The sequence below is a fragment of the Trichoderma atroviride genome, chromosome 5 (assembly GCF_020647795.1).
Source record: "Trichoderma atroviride chromosome 5, complete sequence".
Taxonomy (NCBI): Eukaryota; Fungi; Ascomycota; class Sordariomycetes; order Hypocreales; family Hypocreaceae; genus Trichoderma; species Trichoderma atroviride.
This window is the reverse complement of record NC_089404.1, coordinates 2,788,455-2,810,174: the sequence shown is the minus strand read 5'-3', so window position 1 is coordinate 2,810,174 and position 21,720 is coordinate 2,788,455. Positions and strand designations below refer to the sequence as shown.

The 21,720-nt window shown below is 47.0% G+C and overlaps 8 protein-coding genes across 10 annotated transcripts; 3 read left to right on the top strand and 5 right to left on the bottom strand.

Annotated features, from left to right (window-relative positions):
* Positions 1-320: 320 nt before the first annotated feature.
* On the bottom strand, positions 321-3,051 carry TrAtP1_010140 (uncharacterized protein). Its single transcript, XM_014089921.2, has one exon. The coding sequence runs from the start codon at positions 1,720-1,722 to the stop codon at positions 517-519; it is 1,206 nt and encodes a 401-aa protein (XP_013945396.1). The 5' UTR covers positions 1,723-3,051; the 3' UTR covers positions 321-516.
* Positions 3,052-4,491: 1,440 nt separating this feature from the next.
* Positions 4,492-7,105, bottom strand: TrAtP1_010139 (uncharacterized protein). The gene is made up of 3 exons (XM_014089922.2): positions 6,094-7,105; positions 5,160-6,026; positions 4,492-5,101 (listed from the first exon to the last, which is right to left on the bottom strand). The coding sequence occupies exons 1-3, from the start codon at positions 6,502-6,504 to the stop codon at positions 4,811-4,813; spliced, it is 1,569 nt and encodes a 522-aa protein (XP_013945397.2). The 5' UTR covers positions 6,505-7,105; the 3' UTR covers positions 4,492-4,810.
* Positions 7,106-8,174: 1,069 nt separating this feature from the next.
* On the top strand, positions 8,175-9,359 carry TrAtP1_010138 (uncharacterized protein). The gene is made up of 2 exons (XM_014089494.2): positions 8,175-8,221; positions 8,307-9,359. The coding sequence occupies exon 2, from the start codon at positions 8,399-8,401 to the stop codon at positions 9,209-9,211; it is 813 nt and encodes a 270-aa protein (XP_013944969.2). The 5' UTR covers positions 8,175-8,221; positions 8,307-8,398; the 3' UTR covers positions 9,212-9,359.
* On the bottom strand, positions 9,360-11,757 carry TrAtP1_010137 (uncharacterized protein). Its single transcript, XM_014089923.2, has 4 exons — positions 11,285-11,757; positions 10,804-11,209; positions 10,225-10,753; positions 9,360-10,168 (listed from the first exon to the last, which is right to left on the bottom strand). The coding sequence occupies exons 1-4, from the start codon at positions 11,601-11,603 to the stop codon at positions 9,461-9,463; spliced, it is 1,962 nt and encodes a 653-aa protein (XP_013945398.1). The 5' UTR covers positions 11,604-11,757; the 3' UTR covers positions 9,360-9,460.
* A 1,474-nt stretch (positions 11,758-13,231) lies between these two features.
* On the top strand, positions 13,232-14,672 carry TrAtP1_010136 (uncharacterized protein). Of its 3 annotated transcripts, XM_014089924.2 has the most exons (3): positions 13,232-13,485; positions 13,543-14,299; positions 14,360-14,672. In XM_014089924.2, the coding sequence occupies exons 1-3, from the start codon at positions 13,399-13,401 to the stop codon at positions 14,494-14,496; spliced, it is 981 nt and encodes a 326-aa protein (XP_013945399.2). In that variant the 5' UTR covers positions 13,232-13,398; the 3' UTR covers positions 14,497-14,672. The 3 variants fall into 3 exon arrangements, with proteins under 3 accessions (XP_013945399.2, XP_065970671.1, XP_065970670.1); XM_066114575.1 differs by having other exon boundaries at positions 13,543-14,672; XM_066114574.1 differs by having other exon boundaries at positions 13,232-14,299.
* A 77-nt stretch (positions 14,673-14,749) lies between these two features.
* TrAtP1_010135 (uncharacterized protein) lies at positions 14,750-16,540 on the bottom strand (the record flags this gene model as incomplete). Its single annotated transcript, XM_014089925.2, has 3 exons — positions 14,750-15,827; positions 15,881-16,364; positions 16,426-16,540. The coding sequence occupies 3 exons, from the start codon at positions 16,538-16,540 to the stop codon at positions 14,750-14,752; spliced, it is 1,677 nt and encodes a 558-aa protein (XP_013945400.2).
* Positions 16,541-17,397: 857 nt separating this feature from the next.
* Positions 17,398-18,772, bottom strand: TrAtP1_010134 (uncharacterized protein). Its single transcript, XM_014089926.2, has one exon. It carries the CDS (start codon positions 18,481-18,483, stop codon positions 17,518-17,520), a length of 966 nt encoding a protein of 321 aa, XP_013945401.2. The 5' UTR covers positions 18,484-18,772; the 3' UTR covers positions 17,398-17,517.
* A 449-nt stretch (positions 18,773-19,221) lies between these two features.
* On the top strand, positions 19,222-20,409 carry TrAtP1_010133 (uncharacterized protein; the record flags this gene model as incomplete). Its single annotated transcript, XM_066114573.1, has 1 exon — positions 19,222-20,409. One exon carries the CDS (start codon positions 19,222-19,224, stop codon positions 20,407-20,409), a length of 1,188 nt encoding a protein of 395 aa, XP_065970669.1.
* Positions 20,410-21,720: the final 1,311 nt, after the last annotated feature.

Sequence of the window (21,720 nt, the reverse complement as noted above, 5' to 3'; positions counted from 1 at the left end):
ACTACTACTACTACTACTACTACTACTACTACTACTACTACTACTACTACTACTACTACTACTACTACTACTACTACTACTACTACTACTACTTCTTCTTCTTTAAGTGTATCTGGTAATTAATTAACTTTGTATGTGCATTAACCGCCTTATCGAGCTACAGCTGGACTACTGGATACAAGTGTTGGATAGTTTCTCCCTAGATAAAACATCATACACAAGCCCCTAAGAGAGCAGGATTATACGACTCCTAAGAGAAGCAGGATTATACAGCTCATCATTCATTTATGCACTGTTACCAGACCACAAAACGTATGCATGCAAAAGGAAATGCTTGTATTGACAAGTTCATGAAAGAATCTACACTAGTGAAAATATAATGTACATCAAAATCTGTATCCGCTCTATGGTCATTGTTCATTCTCATGGCGACCCGTGTTATTGTTCAGCCAGCCACATTCCGATAGATATCCAAACCATTTTCCATACTAAATTCGAAAAGAAAAACAACATCACTTATTTCTTCTGAGCCCAGCCAACCTGGGTGTTGCCGCTGTCAAAGACGACATAGGCAGCCTTGAGGGCAATATCACCAAAGATGGCGAATGGAAGGCCACCAGACGACTGGATACCACCGAAGCACTCGCTACCGCTGGCCTGGCCGTAGTTGATCAGGCTACCGGGGACGGTGATCTTGCCGTCTCCAACGGTGAAGGTGAAGTCGGGGAGAGTGGTGCTGCAGTCAAAGACATATCCGCCTTGCTGCTGGTCCTCACGAGCACCCTGGACGTTCTTGTAGTAGGCGCTGACGAGGTCGTCGCTGGCGAGGAGAAGAGTGGTGCCGGTGTCAGCAATGGCAGAGAAGGATCCGCCAATATCGCTGCTGGTGCTGAACTGCCAGAAGCCCTGGCTGTTGTCGACGGGAGCGTAGAGAACGTTGGAAGCGTCTGATGGAATGGTTCCGAAGATGTAGCTGCCGGGAGTCTCGTGGCGGAGATCGGCAACGAAGAGGGGAGAGTCGAGGCTTCCGGAGATGTTGTCGAACCAGGTCTTTTGCTGGGTGGGCTTGACAGTGTTGATGGAGCTGAAAGCGAGACCAAGGAGGCCGTCGTTGTTGCCCTGGGCGAACTGGGCGGAGACTTGCTGAGCTGACTCAACGGCCTGAGACTTGACGGTCAGGCTGCCAAGGGTGACAACATCCGTGTAGACATCGCCAGAGGAAGATGACTGATCTCCGTAGGTAATGGACCAGGTAGCACCATCCAGCTTCTGGGCAGAAGTGCTCTTAGACGGGCTGTAGACGCTGTGGCCCTGAGAAGAGCTAGTATCGGTTTCGCTGGAGAAGACCCAGAGGTCGGAGCTGCCGGTGTCGAAGTCTAAGTTGAGAGTCTGGGGAGGAGTACCAATCTGAACAGGCACGAGATACTCAAGATCATCTCCATCTGGAGTAGCAGTGACATTTCCGCTGCTTCGCTTGATGAGGTGAGCAGATTTGAGAGTCTCGACAGCCTCAAGGAGAGTGTCGGTGACTGGGACTCCGTACTTGGCGTAAGCACGAGCCAGAGCGAGAGCGCCATTTCTTCCAGTGAAGCCGTTGTTGGCGGCTCTCTTGATCTCGAAAGAGCCAGGCTGGGGAGCCATGTAAGGAATGGCACTTCCTGCTGCCATAGAGGCAGACAGGAAAGTGACGAGGAAAGTGCCAAAGCTGGTGGTGGGCTGCATCTTGAAGTTTGCTTGAAGAATGGATGAAGAAGAAAAGTATCTTTTGGGGGAAGAAAGTGGTTATATAGGATAAAATGAAAGTGGATCTATGGCAGCTCTCGAGATGCTGATGATGGCAGATGAGTTGTAATTTCTCCTTAGGCGAGATTGTCAAGCCTTATTTATCCTTTTTTTTAACCTCCCCTAAAGATCGACGTCAGTCACTCCAGCCAAGAAACACCACGATAATGCCGACACGAGATATCGAAAAAGTCCTTTTGATCGGGAAACCAGTACGAGAACAGAAGGTCAGAATGCTTGACACGACATAAGGTTAAGATGATAGACGTCTGACACCGCTCTCCCCAGACCTCACGATGCAGCAGTGCCTCGTAGAGCAGCCCGATTGGGCAGCTGGTTGCAATGCCATTGGAGAACTTTTGCGAGTCAGTTCGGAAGTTCTCCTTCACGCTGCTAACAACAAGTGTGGTCAGGCACGGAGATCGTGGAGACAGTGGAGGCAACCAATGGTAGCACGAATGGTGCCTTAAAGATCCGACCGATAGCACGCAAGCGTGTTTTACTCAAAGAGATCTATTGTGATAAGCTGCAACCTCGGGCCATATCAACGAATCCTTCGGGTCCGAAGAGTTAAGCATAGTTTTGGATTGACGCAGAGACTCGTAGAAAAGAGTCTAGGTCACGCGCCAGAATGGGCCTTCTGGAAATAGCAGTACTCTGAGGATCCGGAAAGTCATGCTCCATTCAGAAGGTTGAGCTGTTTGTCATACTGGAGATCCTCATACGATGTTCAGGGCACATGCTGAGAAGATGAAACTGCCTGGTGAGGCCTTTTGACGATCGGCTATAAACATCGCCAAGAAGGGACGATCAGCCCGGACGATCTTGGTGGGTCGCCCCGCTGGCGATGGCCAACGAAAACACAGCCTTCACTTTCTTTGGGCGTTTCAGCCATCTCAGCCTGTGATTAATATTATTCGATTGGAGGAGCTGGAGATAAGAGGACTAGGCATATCCCCTAGAGCATGAATGGGCATGATAGAGCTGTCAAATCAATGTTGACTGCCGCGGTACGAGAAGGTGCATCGGAGACGGCCTCAACTTCCTTGAAATGCCATCACAGGGACTTTCCGATAACGACAAGGATCAGCCGCAGCCCCTGTTTAGTGCTGAAATGACAGGAGGAGGCTCCGGTACCTTTGTCGCCATCGCCATAGGCAGACAAGCACGAGCGCGAATATGAAAATGAGCACAAGAGGAAACAAGAGAAGCAGAGGTAGGGAGCGCAGGAAGCGCAAAGAAAAGATTTCTGCCGTCAAAAAGGCCGACGCGCTCTACTACTTGCTTTAGTGTGTTAGTTAGATACCACCTAGGACTGAGAAAGGTGGAGATTTCTCGAAAGAAGAGTCTCAGGAAGAAGAATGTTCTAGTCATTGGATCAAGGCTTGCCCGACTGCGCCTCACATTTGATAAACGGATCATGACCCCGGCCAATAATATACCGAGACAGCTGCGGCAGATCGCCGTTTGTTTACAACCAAGGAGAGTGTGCTCACTCTGTCACTGTTTATTGGCTTCGGTGCTTTATGGACAAGCACCAGCGTGGATAACTCTATTCGATCAATATGACCTCAACGATGAAGGAGGTGCGGGTGGCAGTTAATATATTTATACTGCTGCATATTTGATAAGAATAAGAATAAGAATAGTCAGCCAAGCCGGAGAAATTAATGCCAAGTCTTTAGCGAACAGGGAAGAGGTGTGACATACTCTACCGCTGGGACTACCGCTACCTCGGGATTGCTGACGGGTAATCTGGGGATTTGTAGCCTTATTGATGATTCATAGAACTTGGCTGTCTGAATACATATAAACATCTCCTGTATATCTAGAATAATAAAGTTTAAAGCTTCGCCATCTCCTACAAGTAAGATGCCTCTAATTGCAGATCAATTTATTTCGGCCAGCTCCAGTGTATTGCTGATCTTCACAATGTACGGGTGACGAAACAGCCCCGTTTATATCCCTTTGCAAATCCACCGAACCCCAGCTCTCCGCCATCTTTGAGTCCCTTGGGGTCTAGCGATTTTAACCAAGAACTCTCACGAATACTCGATCTGGCTGCTTCTAGAGTGAGAATGTGGACAACTTCATTTATTAATAGGGCTAAAAACGCCTTTCATTGTTTTAACTCAAATTTTAGCATAGCCGATTATCGCTCGCGAGATTGCAGGGCTAGTAAACCGTAGTTGGTAGATTGTGAACTGCTCTCTGAATTGGCAGTAAATTGTGCACAATGTGATGAAAGTAATCTTGAATACTTCTTCAATCGCCCTATTAGGTAGAGATTAAATAATATTGAGACTTGCTTCTTGTTTGAAGAATAATTCTTGAAGCTAGCAGTTTCTTCTTTTTATCCTCTTGCTTTTGTTTGGCAAGAAAAATAATAATGGAAGTGTGTAGGGTAACTATATGTTATGAGTAGATATTTGAGTTTGCCGCGATTAGTTTAATATTGGTAACCAATTGAAGCAGTGCGCTGCATATTTCGGATTTTAAGGTAAATTATTTACGGATTATCTCGATTACAAATTGCTCAGTAAGATTACCTTGATGAAGCATTTTGCTGGATGACAAGCAACATAGAGACATTAAGAGAGCTTGAGATCCCAACAGGGAGAGCATCGAAGAGGGCTAGAATTGCTGTGAATGCTGTGAATTACCTACTTGGGAATGTCTCATATCGCGTCGAGGTGAGTCAAAATTGCTGTGAATTTTCTGCCTGACTGCCTAGCTGAACTGAGCAGGGAAAATGATGCGAGATGATACACCAATACATATCGTCTAAAATCGACGCATCGCTATAAGTAGTCGTTATTCATTAAATCTCGTAAGATGAAGCTATGTCATATTCGCGAAGTATCACAGCCAATGTCCGTTCTTCTGTCGTTTATATATAGCTCATCAGTCTCATCCGGTGCTGAAGTTGGGCATCGGCGCTGCAGCAAACGTATAAAGTAATGGTACACTTGAGAAAAAGGAAAAAAACAAAACAAAAAACAAGCTTTTCATGCCATGGCCGAAATGCCTACTCGGAAAAGTGCAGTTTGAGATTAACTCCCTCGCCGGGCGAATTGATCAAAGTTAAGCCGTGACTAACTGGGCCAGCTTGTGACCCATCGATGCTGTCAATGCGCTGCATCAATCGGACCACGACGTAGCCCAACTCTGTCAGTGCAAACTGCTGACCGATGCAGATTCTTGGCCCTCCGTTGAACGGGAGAAATTCCCAGCCTGGCCGTCGCGCCTCCCACCTCTCGGGTTTAAAAATTTCAGCATCAGGACCCCACAAGTCCTTTCGACGATGCATGAGGTAAACCTAGTTGATGTTATTAGACAGACAGACTTGACCATGATAAATGGGAAATTTTGCTTACAGAGTATGCAACGTCTTGGCCTTTGGTCACAAAGATTGGTGACTGTCCGTCTTTGCCGCCTCCGACAGGCAGCGTTGTGTCTACTTGGGCGGTTCGAACATTCATGGGGACTGCAGGATACAGACGTAGGATTTCATTCAAACACCATTGGAGATACTGGCAGCTCTTCATCTTTTCGAATGTGATTTCTTTGGGGTTGGAGTATGTTCCAAACTCGTCCAAGAGGATGGTTCTCAGACGTTGGTAAATATGTGAGTATCGAGGATCGGCCATGGTATAAAAGAAGAACCCTAGTGTTGAAGCGGTAGTATCTCGGCCGGCAAGCAAAATGTTGAGAAGCTCAGATCGCAGCTCCTCGGGGTCTTGAGTATCCTTGGCCAGTGCTTTGAGGAAGACGTATCTGCCCTCATCCGTGAACTTTTTCTCGCTGGCGCCTTCAGCAAGAGCTTTCTGGACAAAGTAGTCGACGAATTCGTGTACACTCTTGACCATTCGTTTAAACTCAGAAGTATGGGAAAATATGTAGTGTGGCCCTAGTCGCGCTCCAATGGCAAGAGTATACTGTGCTTTATCAAAGGCATATGCGAAACCGACGTCGTCGTCAGAACTGGGTTGGTGGTCCTCGAGCTGGCTGTTTACACTCTCCCCAAAAAGGAACTCAGTTGCAGAGTCGAGCGTGAGTCTGAAAAACAGAGGCTGGAGGTCCACCAGGCTTGTCCAGCCATCCGGCCCAACATGGCGATCGAGTACCGTCATAAAAGCCCTGACATGGTCTTCTTCCAGACTGAGGTCGCTCACTTGACCGCGATTGAACTGTGGGCGTAGCAAGGCTCTAGAGTGCTCCCAGTACTTGCCATTTGAGGCAAACTTGCAAAGGGGATCAGTTAGCACACAATTAGTGAACACTGTTGGGGATTTCTGCAGCAGCGCTCACAATTCCATGTCCCAGTAGCGGCTCAAAGTTATCTGTTCGATTTATACCCAGGCCGAAATCCTTAAATTTGAGCGCTAGAATCGCTTGGATATTCCTTGGTTCTATCGTCACCATCGTTTCCCGGAAGAAGGGCGATTGAAAGCGAAACGTGCCCACCGTGCGGCCGTATTTAGTTGCTTCTCGCTCGAACTTTTCTTGCATATAGGTGGGAAACTGCTTTCGACGGCTCGCCTTGACGCCCTTTAACAATTCTGATATACCAGTCGGGTCAAACGTTGACATCCATGGCGGTGACTCGCATCCAAGCTCCCTGGCTCGAGCTCTATAATAGAGTATCTCGCGGATTTGGTTGAAGATGTAGACAACAGCTAATGCCGCCGCTACAATGCCGGCCGCAACAGTCAGGTGCATGTTGGCTATGACACTGACACTGTACGATGAAAGTGCAAAGAAAAGAAAAGAGGGAATGAGTCAAAATAATGACTTTTGCGAGAAATAAAAGATAAATCTCGCACCCTCGGCTAATCTAGCTCTTTAGTTTGTGTCCTATCAAAAGAGTAGTGGTCATCGAGCGGCTATATACGGGGATCGATAGCTTGACAAAATAGTTTGACACAGACGCCAACCATGAAAACAAACAGGAGAGACGGATCAACCCAATGGCCTGGACGGGCTCTCGTCCTTGATCCGGTCCCGTTTCTGTAGCAAATCGTGTCGTTTGTGACTCTCCACCCGCTAGTTTTAGACAGTGTCAAAGGGCGGCCGGTTACATGGTGCCATACCAAGCCGCTCTAGTTTCTTCTGCAAGGGTTAGTAAAAAACCAAATTGCAAAGACAGAGCACAGGTACTAGCATCATGTCGTCTGTGCCTCACCGCAACCTGCCACAGCTGTCGGATAACTGCATGATCGTGTCCCAATGGAACGGAATTCGGGCTATTTAGGCCCGCCGCTGAGTCTCGTCTCTTTCCCCTTCTGTCTCGCCTTTGGGCTTGGATGATGCCAACAACGTTGCGTTGCTAGTGCGATCTTCACATGCCGGGGAAGATCTTCGGCTGGCTAATTCGTAACTGGCCAAAGCTGATGCGGGGGAGGCTCGGACGGGCGGGCGTGACGAACCCGCGGAAGCCGTTCAAAAACATGCTTTGCAGGCATCGCTGCTGTACGAGGTGGTATTTCGCGGTATTGCGTGTGCCGTCTGAGGCACTTACGTATGTGCGTATGTATGTCTCAGCTCTGCAGGGGGTTGGTGAAAGCCGAGGTCCATCAAAGCATCGCGTGAGCTTGTGAGTGTTTATGTGTGTTGGGCCGCGTTTTTGTTTGATGTTTGAACAAATGACCGCTATGACGCTTTATATCGAAGATGTCATGAACTGCTCGAAATAAGATGCTGAGTGGCTTGCAGGATTTGGGAGCAGCCGCAGTGGAACATGGGGAGTAGCATCAGGTACGTATATGTCTTGGATTATGCCCTCGATCTCTGAGCAACACTTTGATCATCGACTCCGCCCCTCTTTGTATATAAGTAATAGGGCAGTTTCCGCATGAACAGCACTTAAAGCCAAGATTGACCAATCTGGTGACATGCGCATTGCCCCGGGACGCGCATATCAAATCTGCGCATCGAGCCTAGCCAATCGCGAAAGCTCTTCATAGTGCTTACTGCGTTCCTTTCGCTTGCTCTACATATGCTCGGAGAATACTATAGGCTCGGGTAAGGCTGTCAGTCAGATGATGGCGAAAATCGCAAGATTTCAAGCAACATTCTCTTACCCTGTGTCTAGACTACATATCTCAGTGTATGTAATGTAATGTTCAAATGTAATACAGGCTTCGTAGGTTGATGCGCAGCTAATTACGCAATCTTTCAAGAAAAGTCAACCTGCGAAAGGAAATTACTCCCTTCGGAATATTTCTGTTTTGGTCCGCCCAGCCTCTTGCTGACCAAGACTCAAAGTACCTGCATGGACGAAAAAGTTTGTAAAGAATAGTAGCATAATAACCAGCGCCATGCTGTGGCAACAAAGCATTTTGACGTTTTTGAAATATTATTCAAGCTGGTTTGACTATGCGGCTGATGACAAAATCTCGAATTGGGTCTCATCAGCCTGTTAAGAGGTTGTTTAGCGGCATGTATATTTCCGAGTATCTTCCCGAGTTTCGCCAAGAATCCCTCCGGATATAAGCAGGAAAATTAATTTAATTGTTCACTAGATTTTGAGGCTCATCGCTGGTTTTATCGACGACGTCTATTCCTGATTACCTATTGCTCTACTGTGGAAAAGAGTCGTATAGCTGAAAACAAAATGACGGCGGTCAGCAAAGATAATGAGCCATCGGCTCTGGCAATTCGCCGAGTTACGCACGACAAGATCCTGATGCTCGGAGACTCCCTTACAGAACTCAGCAGCAACGTCCACACACTTTCGTTCGCTCTCACACCTGCGCTACAACACTACTATTTTCGCAAGCTTGCTGTCGTTGCTCGGGGATACGGCGGCTACAGCTCAATGCATTTGAAGCATGTGCTGCTGCCGACATTGCGTGCGGAAACAGCAGCCGGAGAGACAATCAAGCTACTGGTGGTAGAGATTGGCACAAACGACGCAGCAGAGCGCGATATACAAACCGTGACCGTGGAAGAATACAGCGAAAATCTCCAGTGGATTGTGGAACAGGCCGGAAAGGCCGGCGTCGAGAGAATCATCGTGGTAGGCCCCGGAGCTGTAGATGAGAACATGCTGGAACCTCCCGTGTACAACCGAACAATGAGAAATCTATCATATTCGGAGGCTGCAAAAGCCGTTGCAAAACGCTGTGGTGTACCGTTTATCGACATGTGGCATGCAATATACTCGCACGTGGGATGGAAAGAAGGGGAGCCAGTGCCAGGCGTATTTGGTACAAGCCAGACGGTACTGAAGGATGTTTTAGACGACGGAGTTCATCTCACCGGCAAGGGCTACAGAATATGGTACGATGAGCTGTTGGCGGTGATTGAAACGGAGTTTCCAGAGTTAAAATCCGAAGCACTGCCAACGGTATTGCCGCACATATTTGATGTTGATAGACATAATTTGCCTGAGACTTTATGGCAAGAGGTTAAAGTGAAAGAGTGAAGAGCAATTTCTTATTTTCAACGGCGCTGGGCCATTTCCGGAAACAGTATGTTGCTGGAACAAATTGCATGAGGATAGATTTCTATTAAAGTCATTCTTGGCTTGTTTATAATAGACTCATAATTGAACAAATATCGTCGTTTCAGAGCGCAACGACGAGAAAACGATGAATATCAATAGTATTAATAATAACAAGTGGAGATCTTTACAGGTATAAGTCATCTATAGCCTGTCATCAACGACTCATACTCATTTCTTCCGTATCCTTCGTGTCGCATCAGCAATCTCGGCTTCTGCGGTCTCGAACAGCCCGGGGGGGATTTGATCCGGGTTGATGATTTCCTTCATTGCGTGGGACAAAATCCGCAGAAAGCTGATATAGGACGCGAAGTCGCCTGTTCCACTGTAAAGCATTCGGAAGCATACTTGGATGGCAGTGGTAATAGGCCAGACAAAGAATCGACTCAACTGTCGAAAAGTAGCCGCTCTACTGCCCGTCAGCTGCATGCCCACTTGAACGGTTTTAACAATATCGGTAACAGCAAATGCGCATTTAAAGTTTGCGTCCATGGCAAGATTCTCCGGCAGCTGATCTTTCTGGACTCTAAAAAGCGCTGTCTCGTGAAGATTGAGTCTTATAGCGTTCAGGTTCATTCGCAACCCTATGGCAAGTGGATCATAGCCACAGCTGCCATTCATGTGCGGCACTAACAGAGTTGTCCGGCAATGCTCGATGGCTTTGTCAATAGCATAGTGTGTCTCCCAAAATCCCTGCGACTTCTCATTATAAGAGGACTCAACGTGTCTAAAGTAGCGCTGGTAAAGAGAAATCATCAACGTATTGGCAGCGAATGACGACAATGAAACCTCTGTCAGGTCAAACACTTGATCCAGCCTCGGCATCTTTTCATCTAAGAAGTCTGGATACTCGCTGGAGCTGGGAAGTGAAACATTGATCTGGGTGATATCGTCAGCCTGAGCAAGCACAGTTAGAAGGCACATCTGATACTCACGACTCCAGTAAAAGTTGGGCTAATGTTTGACCTGATACTGGCAAACGAGTCAAAAATAAAGAGACTCCAGAAAACTCGTCGCCTCTCTTCTTGCTCTGCCGGACTGATGGAATGATTGGGCTGTTTGCTTAGGCCCCATCGAGCATATCCGGGTTTGCTTTTCACATTGTCTAAACCCAAAATTTGAACCAGCTTAATTGCACGGCCTAGTGTCAGATAGGCGCGAGCAAAATTTGGCTGATTCAGTTCATAGAGTGTTAATATCACATAAGCTTCTAGGATATTAATATTCTCTAATGAAACGCCGCTCTCTTGTCTCTCGCAAAGATCAATAAGATTGCGGGCTTGTTCATGATAAAAGATTGCATGGTCTTGCAGCTCTGGTATAGAAAATGCTGCCAAGGCTCCCATGGCATAAGACAAAGCCTGTAATTCACTGGTGGGATATGGCTGCGATACTTCATGCTCAAAGCGACTTCGGTCGATGATAGGAATTACGGGATGGAAAACCTCAAAGTATCGTTCGTAGCTGCCTGTTTCAGCTTCGGACCATTATTAGATAACATTGCCCATACTCACAGTTTCTGCAAAGTTGTCTCCAAGCCAGGCCCAGACTCATTAGCCGGCGAAGGAATATTAAAAATCGCAGGCTCAAACCCAAAAGGCTGGTTATCTAGTATGTTCTGGGCCATCATGATATCCGCAAAGTTGGAAGATGTAAAATCGTCGGTCGGTAAGAATGCCGGAGCCTCAGTAGCTGGTAATGCCGGTGTAGTAGCGTCTGATTCCTGAAAGACATATGTAGAATATGTAGGAGCGGGGATAGAATTCCAATGCGACTGGGCTTCTTCTCGGAGTGAGATTTCATGAAGTGGCGAGGGTGTTATTGGTAGTCCAGTGCTGTTAGCTTCTCCCCATGCCACCGAATATTGCGGCTGATTTTGCTGCATCAAATGTGTAGAAGCTAGCTGTGCCTCTGCTTGTTCTGAGAAAAATATTAGCCATCAGTGGTCCTTATGTCATGTGTTCCCACTACTGCAATGATCCAACAGATACTCACTGAGTCTGTTATTCAACGTCTCAAGAAATCTTGACATGCCAATTCTGGAGTTTGTCTGTTTCGCTCGACCTGAATAGTGGCATGCTACCCCCATCTTGGCGCATCTATTGCAGGGTGGATCCTGCGTATCGCATCTGACTTTGCGAGCTCGACATGCGTCGCAAGCGCGCCTTCTAAGAGACGAGCTTATCCTCTGCGTTGATGCCGCCGTGGCCTTCAATGGCGCTCCATCTACAACTGCGCGATTAACATCTTCCTCGTCAGCAGCCGTGGATTTGATGGTAGGCCCGCTGGGGATCTTGTGCGCCGCCGCACTCATTGCTGGACCTTCCAAGATGGAATTGTCAACTTTCACTTCAAATGCGCCAAATCCCACATAGAGTGGGCGTATATATGTATATCAGTTGCCAACTTTTGGCACGCGGCCTACTGTCAAGTGGAAACCATTGGTCGTGTATTATGAGAAGTGTGTTTGGCTTCGCTGACATTAGTGGAAGTACAGCTTATGGCCCAAACGGGTTACTAATATCCCCCATCTCTGCTAGCCCAGGACGCGAAACACTCAGCTCTCCTTGGTGGCAGCAGTTGACTTAAGACATCATAACAATATTGTTCAGGCAGAGCCAAGACTGCATGTATATATTCGTGAATTGTCTTGAGGATCCCGAAGGCTCGGTTCAGACGCAAGCTCGCTCGAAATGCTTTGTTCGTTCGCAAAGAAAACAACTAGCACGCGTAGCCGGATCTCGCCACCGTCTCCGATCACTTGGCGGGGTATGGATCTAAGTGCATGTAGATAGTAGTCAGCAGTGTCCGCATTCTTGAGAAGAGGATATTTCACACATCATTTAGACAAGCCGAGAACTGTTATTCGAGTGTCAATATATGTCGTGCTGAGATGCTTGAAGCATACATGTCCTTCGTTGTGAGCGTACATCGGTAGATCGCCATCACCTTAATTGCTGTCCGTTATTCTCAATAGTATCTGTATTAAGACTGATCAGATATCGTTGAATGAAGGCCAAGATTGATACTGCTCTGATGTGTCTATGAAAAAAGAAAGACGTTGCAAGAGGAGAAAGTATTTGGATTTCCTTCGCTATTTGCTCTCCTTGGTAGAGAGATGTGGGCGGCTTGTAGGATGAGACTAACCTATCAGACTCTGGGATGGCTATGGCGTCTTGGAGATGCAGGATACCAAGTCAAAGACATTGTAAAGCAGTACGGAAGGAATTAAGATTTTGGAATTTCTTTAAATCCGTGGCAATGTCCGTTTCTTATCGCCCTTTCATCATAACAAGGAAAAACTCCGTAGAAAGCATACGCTCGTCGTAGCACTGAAGCAGGTCTTTGCACCAATCAGCAGAGCGCCCAATTAAACCATGTGGAAGCTCGCGGCGAGGAGCGGCCCGAGGTGGAGCCCGCTACCAGCGAGGTGGGAAGGGAAGGAGCGCAGAAGCAACAGTCGAAGGTATCTGCGGTGAGGAACTGGTAGTTCTGAATTCATCTGCATTATCAAAAAAGTAAAAGAACTAGAATATACAGTTGTAGCTAATTAGAATGATTGAGAGACGATATGGATTATTTGTTGTTGAGTCCGCTTTGGCACCTATGAGAATTCCTAATATTGTGGCTATCCAAGTAGGAATCAACCCTTATGGGCATATTTGGAACTTATAATTTCAGCTTTTTCTTCTACATGCGTCGTATTTCTCACTATCAAAGTTGACTCAGCGCACATAATTGTTACTTCTCCCATGTCAAGAAAAGTTATATGCTATCTCCGGCTCTCTTCCTCCAGCGGTTCCTGGCTCGGACCCCGCCTTGGCCGCGCCCCCAACTGGCCGCTATACCATCTCTAGCACGGCGCTCAGGTATGACTAGAGCCCAAGAAAGGGCTGAGTGATGATATCAATGAATGATATGGATAATTTTCAAGAAGCGCCAAAAATCTATATAATGAGCCAAGGCCTCTCCAAGTCTTTTCGAAACGTTCTTATAATCGTCCCCATTAATTCACTTCGCAGCAATAAACGTAGTCACACGTTGATTCAATTCTCTTCTCTGGCGCCTTTAGCAGCACACTCAGCATAAAACTCATCTCTTCTGTCAGAATGCCTGGCACTGTCAGCTTTTTAAAACAATCTTTCCCTGGCGCTCCCACTTTTACGGAAAAGGATGTACCCGATTTGCAAGGAAAGGTCTACAGAGTCCAAACACAGCATTTCGAAAGCTGTAATACTAACGTTAATCTTTAGACTATTATAGTCACTGGCTCCAATACTGGCCTCGGCAAAGAAATCGCCCAAATCGTCTATTCTAAGAATGCCAAGGTCTATATGATGGCACGGAATGAAGAAAAGACCAACAAAGCTATAAACAGCATCAAATCTGCCATCCCAAGCTCAAGAGGTGAGCTCATATTCTTGAAGCTTGACCTCTCCGACATCTCCAGTGCCAAGGCTGCCGCCGAGGAATTTCTACGTCGAGAGCAGGATCTCCATCTGCTTTTCAACAACGCTGGTGTCGGATATCCAGAAAAGGGCAGTAAATCAAGACAGGGCTTCGAGCTCCAGCTGGGCGTCAACTGCCTTGGAACTTTTACCTTTACAAAGACCCTGACACCTGCCCTTATTTCAGCGGCCAAAACTGCGCCAGCCAATTCTATTCGTGTCATCTGGGTTTCATCTTCAGCAGCTGAGGCTGTTTCAACCAAAAACTACGTTGAAGACTTATCCCAGGTGGAAAATATGGGAGCTTTTGAGCAGTACTGTGTCAGCAAGCTTGGAAATTACTGGCACGCGGCTGAGTTTGCTGCCCTTTACAAGGATAATGGAATAATCTCCATTCCGGTGAACCCCGGAAATCTTGATTCGGATTTTTGGCGCACTCAAGGTGCTCTAATGACATGCATATTGAGAAAGACACTTCTGTATCCTCCTATTTATGGCGCTTATACAAATCTCTTTGCTGCTTTCTCTCCTCAAGTAACCATTGAGAGGTCAGGCAGTTTTGGTGAGAGGCACTGCTTTTTAAACATGAGAAATCGCTCAGGTAGCTAATTGAGATTTATAGTTGCGCCATGGGGCAAATTCTGGAACGTCTCCAAGGAAATGATTGACGGTACCAGACCAGAGTCTCAAGGAGGTACTGGTATTGCGGCCAGCTTTTGGGAATGGACCGAAGCTCAGATTGAGCGTTATACTAGCTGATGTTAACATTTGGTTGAGAAACGATGTTTTTTTGTGAGTAACGTTTGGGAGTTTGGGAATTGGGCACTAAATTAGACCATTTCCTCTATCTGTATGTTTGCAATCAGTATTGCTCCATCTTTGTGTCGTTTCTATCTGAATCGTGAAGTTTCCACGGTGAATAACCGAACACCAATGGTTTGCTCAATTTTCTTTCGCAATCAGATCTAGAACATTATGACTAATCAACGCTGTGTTCAATGAACTCTTTTACTCAAAATCTCCAATCCAAATATCCCTCAGGCACTGTGGGCCATTTATCTACACCATCCTGGATAATAACCGACATGCCTCCTAGTACATGATTGCTAATATGGCAATGCAGTAACCAGGCGCCCGGATTTACAACTTGATAACGTACTGCAATCCACGATTTTGATTTGGTGGCCGGTCTTGACGTAAAGCTATCTCGCCTTGGTGGATTGACAAGATTGAACAATTCTGGTCTCTCTTTTATGGCCTCTTCAACTGAAGACCAAGTGAACTCGCCATCACCGCCCCCAATTTGAAACATTTTATTATTGTGTTTGTGAATAGGGTGTGGAGGCATTGGAAAGGTACTAGCGAAAAAGACGAGATCAATCCAAGTGCCGTTTCGTGTTGAAATGGTAGTATTGTCGTGTATGGCTTCAGGCCTTGTAAACAGAACGGGTGTTTTGTCAGCATCGAGAGCGGCGGGCATTAGACGAGTCGAGTTCAACGCCCAAAGATAAGACGCTCCGTCAAGTCTCATGTTGAGCTTATACAGCGCATTTGCCTTCCGAGCAATTGGTTCTGGTGGAAATGGTGCTGCCATGTCTTGGTTGAATACGGTCACATTCTTTGACAAAGGTACGCCTGTGATGCTGATATATGGCTGAGATTGCTTTTCGCTGCATTTCTCGCGGCCCTCTACCTCCAAGACTGCGTTTCCTGTTAATACCTGGGGAGCGCTCACTGCATTCGCTCGAATATTGAACTTTCCAGCTTTTTTAACTTTAATAAGAATGTTATATCGATCCCCATTGGTGAGGATAAGAGCCTGTACTTTTTGGGGCTTTATATAACTCCCATCCATGGCATACACAAACATGTCGTGCTCGTCAATGGATACCATGGCTGTGATGAAGTTTAATGAGCCTATGATGGTCAATGCGAGCCAGTTTTGGGTATTTGTTTTGGAGTGCTGAGTCCTCAGAACTTCGACGGTGCCATTGGTCTCCTTGCAGCCGGTAAAAGCCCCAGCCGGAATAGCAGAAAGGTTTGCCTTGGTAGGGTCACCCAACGCAGCAAGAGCTTTGGCAGGTAAACAACTTGGCCTTTGTTAGTATGTAGGTATGCGATAGAAGCCAGATGCGAAACTTACGACTTATCTGTCATGGATGTTGCGTTGCCCAGGGCTAAATAAGCCTTTTGATCGTCGCTTAAGTTGGCTGCAACTTCGGCGGCTGGAAGACATCGCACCCTGCCTTTACCATTGAACAGTATTGAATCATAGCACGAGTCTTCGACGCCACTAGCTAAGGCGATATTCCATTTTTCGTCCGAGGTAAAATGATTCAAGTCGGCAATGGCAATAGGCTTGACGTTGCGCTCTGCTTTTACCATGGCGGCAATAGCCGCAGGGTCGGAAGATATCAAGTGGAAGGGCTTCGAATTTTCGGGTGAAGGATGGATGATAAGTGGTCCGTATAAGCCGTCCTCTATCTGACCGTGAAAGTGCGAGTGGTACCAGAAGCTTCCGTACTGTGATGCCGTAAACTCGTGGACAAAGTGGCCGCCGGGTGGAATAGAGCGCTGGGAAAGCCCTGGAACGCCATCAGACCATGGAGTGCCCAGCATTTCAATGCCTTTTGATATTCAAGTCAATATTAACAATCGTTTACTCATATGATACAATCGTCAACTCACCATGAAAGTGAACGGTGGTGTTGTAAGGAGACTTGTTCTTGACACGAACAATCACCCAATCATTTTGATCAACCTCGATTGTAGGACCCGGTGACTGCCCATTGACCAAGAACATGTTACGTGAGAAGCCATCTGGTGCATGCTTGGCCCAAGTAACCACGAGATTAAACTCTCGCACTCGTTGTGGGGGATCATAGGTTGGAAGGGACCATGCTGCTAACAGCCGTGCAAGGAGAAGTAAGAGAAGCATTTGCATCTGGATTATTGGTAATCTGGGAGGTTATGTAGATGGACATGAGCAATAAGAGGAGAATGTAGATGCGTAGTAGTATTTAATATGATATGTCCTAGTTTTGCCGTTCATATCTTGAGCTTATAGTAAGACGGCCATGTCTTCAATCTGCATCACGCAGCCCAATTACCACTGTAAAGTGACCCACCAACATCATAGCCCATCGATCGGCCCCTGAGCTGAATTCGCTGAATAAATCCATTATAACCTTGGAAATTAGCGACGGATTGATACCGGTGTAGTTGGCCACAGCTGCGGCGGCTCATAGTTTTACTGGTGCGCCGTCCGCTTTCAGCCTTGTTTGTGTGTAAAGGATTCGAACGGGCTATAAACGTGCCAACACAGCAAATATGCAGCCAACTCCTTGGCAAGCAAATCCTACAACTATTTGATGTCATGTTTAGTCATGGTATACTTGCCTATTCCGTTCAGGGCATTGATTTTCGCCCACAGAAGGCTCCATCTTAGCGGCTTCATCCGTTCAATGTTCCTACCGTGCATTCTGGTCCAATACCTCGAATGTGCGTCGCTGAACACGAAGTGGCACACAAGTCTACCTGCAGATACATGCGGCTGGATGTAATACAAATAACTAGTCCGTAGCTCAGCAGCAGGATAAGCAAATTCATTCGTGGCACCACAAGCACTACGTGATTCTGGCTTCGAATTTCCTAGTGTATTGACATTAAACTAGCAAATGCAGAGAGCCGTATTGGGCAGCCATCGCGAGAGTGATGGATCACGCGTATGGCATAGGACAGCAACATATATTCATTACTTATTTACATAGAGTATTTATGCTAGGTCATGAATTCTCTTATACTAGGGTGATCCTCTTGGGGATAATCTTTCCTTAATAGCCACCACCCCACGACCTCGGGTGGCTGATTTCCTGGAAATGGGCACTTTTTGTTCTCTCCATTGCCTTGTTCTTCACCCTCTAGCGTCCAATCCAGCTCGACAACTTGATCGTCTCCATCTCCTTTCAATTCCTCCTCCAGCGCCCTCTCCATATCGGCCTTGATTTCTCCCCACGTAGTCATGCTCAATATTGACCTGCTTCCTTCGGCCACGCCTGGGATCACCAAGACGTCTGGAGCAGCATTTCCTGCCGCTGCCCCATTCTGCACCGCTTGTCGGATGCCCAATCCCGCGCCTGCCCACGGTATCTCCGTCGTCTCTGGCAAATGCACCAACTCGGCCGGATACTTGTTCACGCCGTACGGCTCCCGTCCCCATGTAACGCCTCCTTTGTGGCGCACGCGAGGAAGGACATAATGGATGTTTTCTAGTGCGGGCATATGCAGGTAAAGACTTCGCACGACACTCCGCCAGTGGGAACGGATATCATCATCACCGGGTGCAGTCTGTCGGGGCACATCTCGAAACCAGGCACGCCATTCGATCCCGACGTGCAAGACGCTATCCCATCCTCTAATCTGACTCTTTCCGCCTCTGGATCGTAGCATGTGGCGCTGATTGCGGTCGAAGTACAGAATGTCACGCTTTGGACTAAACCACGGCCCTGCGCCGCCAGCGTGAGCGAGAAAGAAGCCTCCCTTGTGAAGCGCCACGCTCCGTGATTCGGAGCATATGCGGAGCGCGAGTGGTGGAGGATGTAGCTTGTGGAAAGTAAGGGCCTTCTCCTGGCCGAGTTCTACTGTGCCCTTGATGTGGAAGATCCGCGGTGGTGGAAGAGTGGCCTCCCAAATAAGAGCGCGGATCTCAATGGGTAGGTCAGAAAGGTTGAACGTATCTTCGGCCATGACGCCTTGGCTATCGAGGAAATTGGGTATTGGATATACTACTGGGTCGATTACTTGAAATTTAATTCGAGGTGGCACCTTAAGTACATGAGTATTCGGCAGGGCGCGTACACACGCTAAAAGAATGCTGCCTCTGGTTAGGCAACCAGTTTTCGAGCAGCTATTTTGGTTGGTTCATGGCCGCGATGATGAAACGCGTTGACGCTGCGTAAGGCAGCCGAATAAACATGAAAGGCTACGTGTAGAGAGGGCTTATTACGTGTAAATGAAAAGCCTATTTGCAGGTAGCCATCATCTTGTAATTATATAGTAGCTGAACTAAGTGCTCTTGTTTGTCAATGACTGTCTCAACCTTGTAAGCCTTGGCCCACCAACTCAGCCTTTGTATCAGTGCTGTGGCTCTTTAAAGCTCAGGATAGTGCCTTTCCTCTAAGAAGGATTAAGATCCACATCATTCCAAATTTAGCAGTCACATGGCAACGACTATTGCTCTACGATACTCCCATTTTGAATCACTGCAATCCAAAACCTTGCTCTCTCTCTCTGACTAATAGGCTATACCGTGTAATTAGGCGGAATACTGTCTGGAAAGCGTGCTGGTGGCAAGACCCACCACCTCATGTGGCTGCGAGAGCTTTGATTCTTACCTTATCAAGACTTACTAGAACCGGCATGCTTCATTGTGCGAGGAATGTGATTTTTTGCTTCAAGCTATAAATTCGCATGGCTTTTTAAAAAATGACTCTCCCTCATGATCATTTTGCGCCCAAGGGCCATTTTAACGAGAATCCGAAGCATCCGGCTGGCCATATCGTCTCAAAAGCGAAGCTTTTAGTAATCGCCCTTGCAGCTACATCAGTCTTCGTTCTCGCCATCATCTGGCCCAATTTGCTTCCCAGATTTCCTCTCGGATATTCTGCTGATAGACAGTTCATCTATGGACTCAGAGCGTGTGAATCTCTCACAGCTGATGTTCTAAACATCACGCTCTATCAAGACGTGCCCTTGGCGCCGCCAGTACTCCCGCCTTCACATGCAGCATCGGATGGAGAGGCGATCATTGAGCTGTTTCAAAATCTTAGCAGGACAACAACCTGGAAAAGCATTGCAAATATCAGCTTCGAGGGAGATACTTTTGAGCCCGAAGGCCTAGTCCGTCTTGGTCCGGATCGCTTCGTAGTGAGCAGCGGAGAGTATACCGAGTTGACAAAGAAGTACCCGCATCCCATCAACGGAACAGATCGGACACCAGGGAAAGGATTCGCTCATCTGATGGTGTATAATGGCAACGGAGAGCGCATTGCTGATGCCACTATTACAAATGAAGACGCGACAGAATATCACAATGGTGGAATCGACTATGATGGGCGCTCAATCTGGGGCACGATCTCGCAGTATCGACCAAACAGCACGGCATACGTTTACAAAGCCGACCCATTCAGCTTGAGACCCAAAACTATTCTGCGCCACAATGATCATCTGGGTGGTATTGTTCACGATACCGTCAGCAACAGCCTCACAGCGCTTAATTGGGGAAGCCAAGCAGCGCTCACTTGGGCTCTGAGCCAGATAGTACCAGACGACTGCTCTATTCAGAAACCACAATTCATGGTCCGGAACCCTAGCTATTTTGTAGACTACCAAGACTGCAAATGGCTGGGCCAAAGCAAATTTTACGACGGCGCCAGTGTGATGCTTTGCTCCGGTGTGGCCGCCTTGGACGGAAAATACCACCTTGGTGGCATTGCGCTGGTTGATGCAAAAACGATGAGCCCATTGGCCGAAGTACCGATAATGCTTCACAGCGCTCTTGGAGTAAGAATGACGCAGAATCCTGTGGATGTGAGCGTGGAAGATGGAAAATTGAGGTTTTACTGGCTTCCAGATCAGAGGAACAGTACGCTGTATGTGTATGAAGCTGAATAAGAGGCTTACTTTAAAGTATATAACGAAGAATATGATGGAAACCGATGTTTAATGTAATAGAGGAACTTGAGTAGAGACCTTCATAACATCTGTCTTGGCAAACCAATACATAGCTGATACACGTGCATTAAATCTGGCACCGTCTCGCTGTGACCTCGAGCGCTTCACACAACAGTCAGGTTATTTCTGATAGTTGGCAGTCATAATTCGTATTCTTTGAGGCAGCTATTCGATGTTGATAAATCGCTCCAATTCCTCTCTCTCAGATGTTATGAGTAGACTAGGGGCTCGTTTTCGTTTTCGTTTTCGACTGTCCGAGAAGAGCTGAACCCAATATGGGTCAAGCATGGCTGCGACATAAATACGGCGCCAACATACGGCAATGTCATTGGAATATGTGCGATCATATGCATTCTTCACAGATCAGACCTGTAAGACATAGATTATCTGGTACGTCAACGATTTGCTTAAGCAGTTCCAAGTATAGCACGAATAAAAATTTGCTAGCTCGCCTGATGGTAATTTATCTGGTATGTGTTCTTTCTGGTCTCTGTAAAACCCTCGGATGCTTTTCTGATAAAGTCATGAAGCACGCTTTACAAATCGGACATGTATCATGCCTCTTTAGGTACCATTTTGCCAAGCAAAGAGAGTGAAAGACGTGCGAACATGGCAGCGGGCGAATCGTATCATCGTCTTGTAATGTTTCCAAGCATATCACACTGGACAGTCGTTAGCATGTTAAAATATTTCGTCCTGGAGTGCAAATATTAAGACATACCAAGAAACAAAAGTGGCCCCTCGTGTTAACGGATTGTCTGCTTTTTCGACATCTTCTCTCCAGCTTTTATATGTCTTTCTTGGTACCATTTGATCCAATCGCTCAATTTTGCTGGCATTTTTGGCATTTTCCGGATCATCTCCCCCGTCATTTGTTCTTTTGCGATCGAGAACCTTGGTATATTGACTATTGGAGCATGAGTCGTTGTAGGTCATCCTGTATCAAGGCCAGACTATTCGGAGTGGCTCAGATTCGTATACTTACGCGAGTAAAGCAAGCGCTACTACAATTACGACAACAATGACGGACATGACAATGATTGGGACATAATCCTGGCTCCCACTGGAAGTATGCGTGTTGCTCGTATCATTCCGCGGAATTAAATAGGATGCTCTGGCTATTCTGGAATGCGATAAAATCTGGTAGTCGCTCATCTTGGGGTATATATCGTGATTCGTGTCCGCCGCAGTTTGAAGATTTATTTTGGCGGGAACTGCGGCTTTAATACCACAAGATATATCACTTGTCGT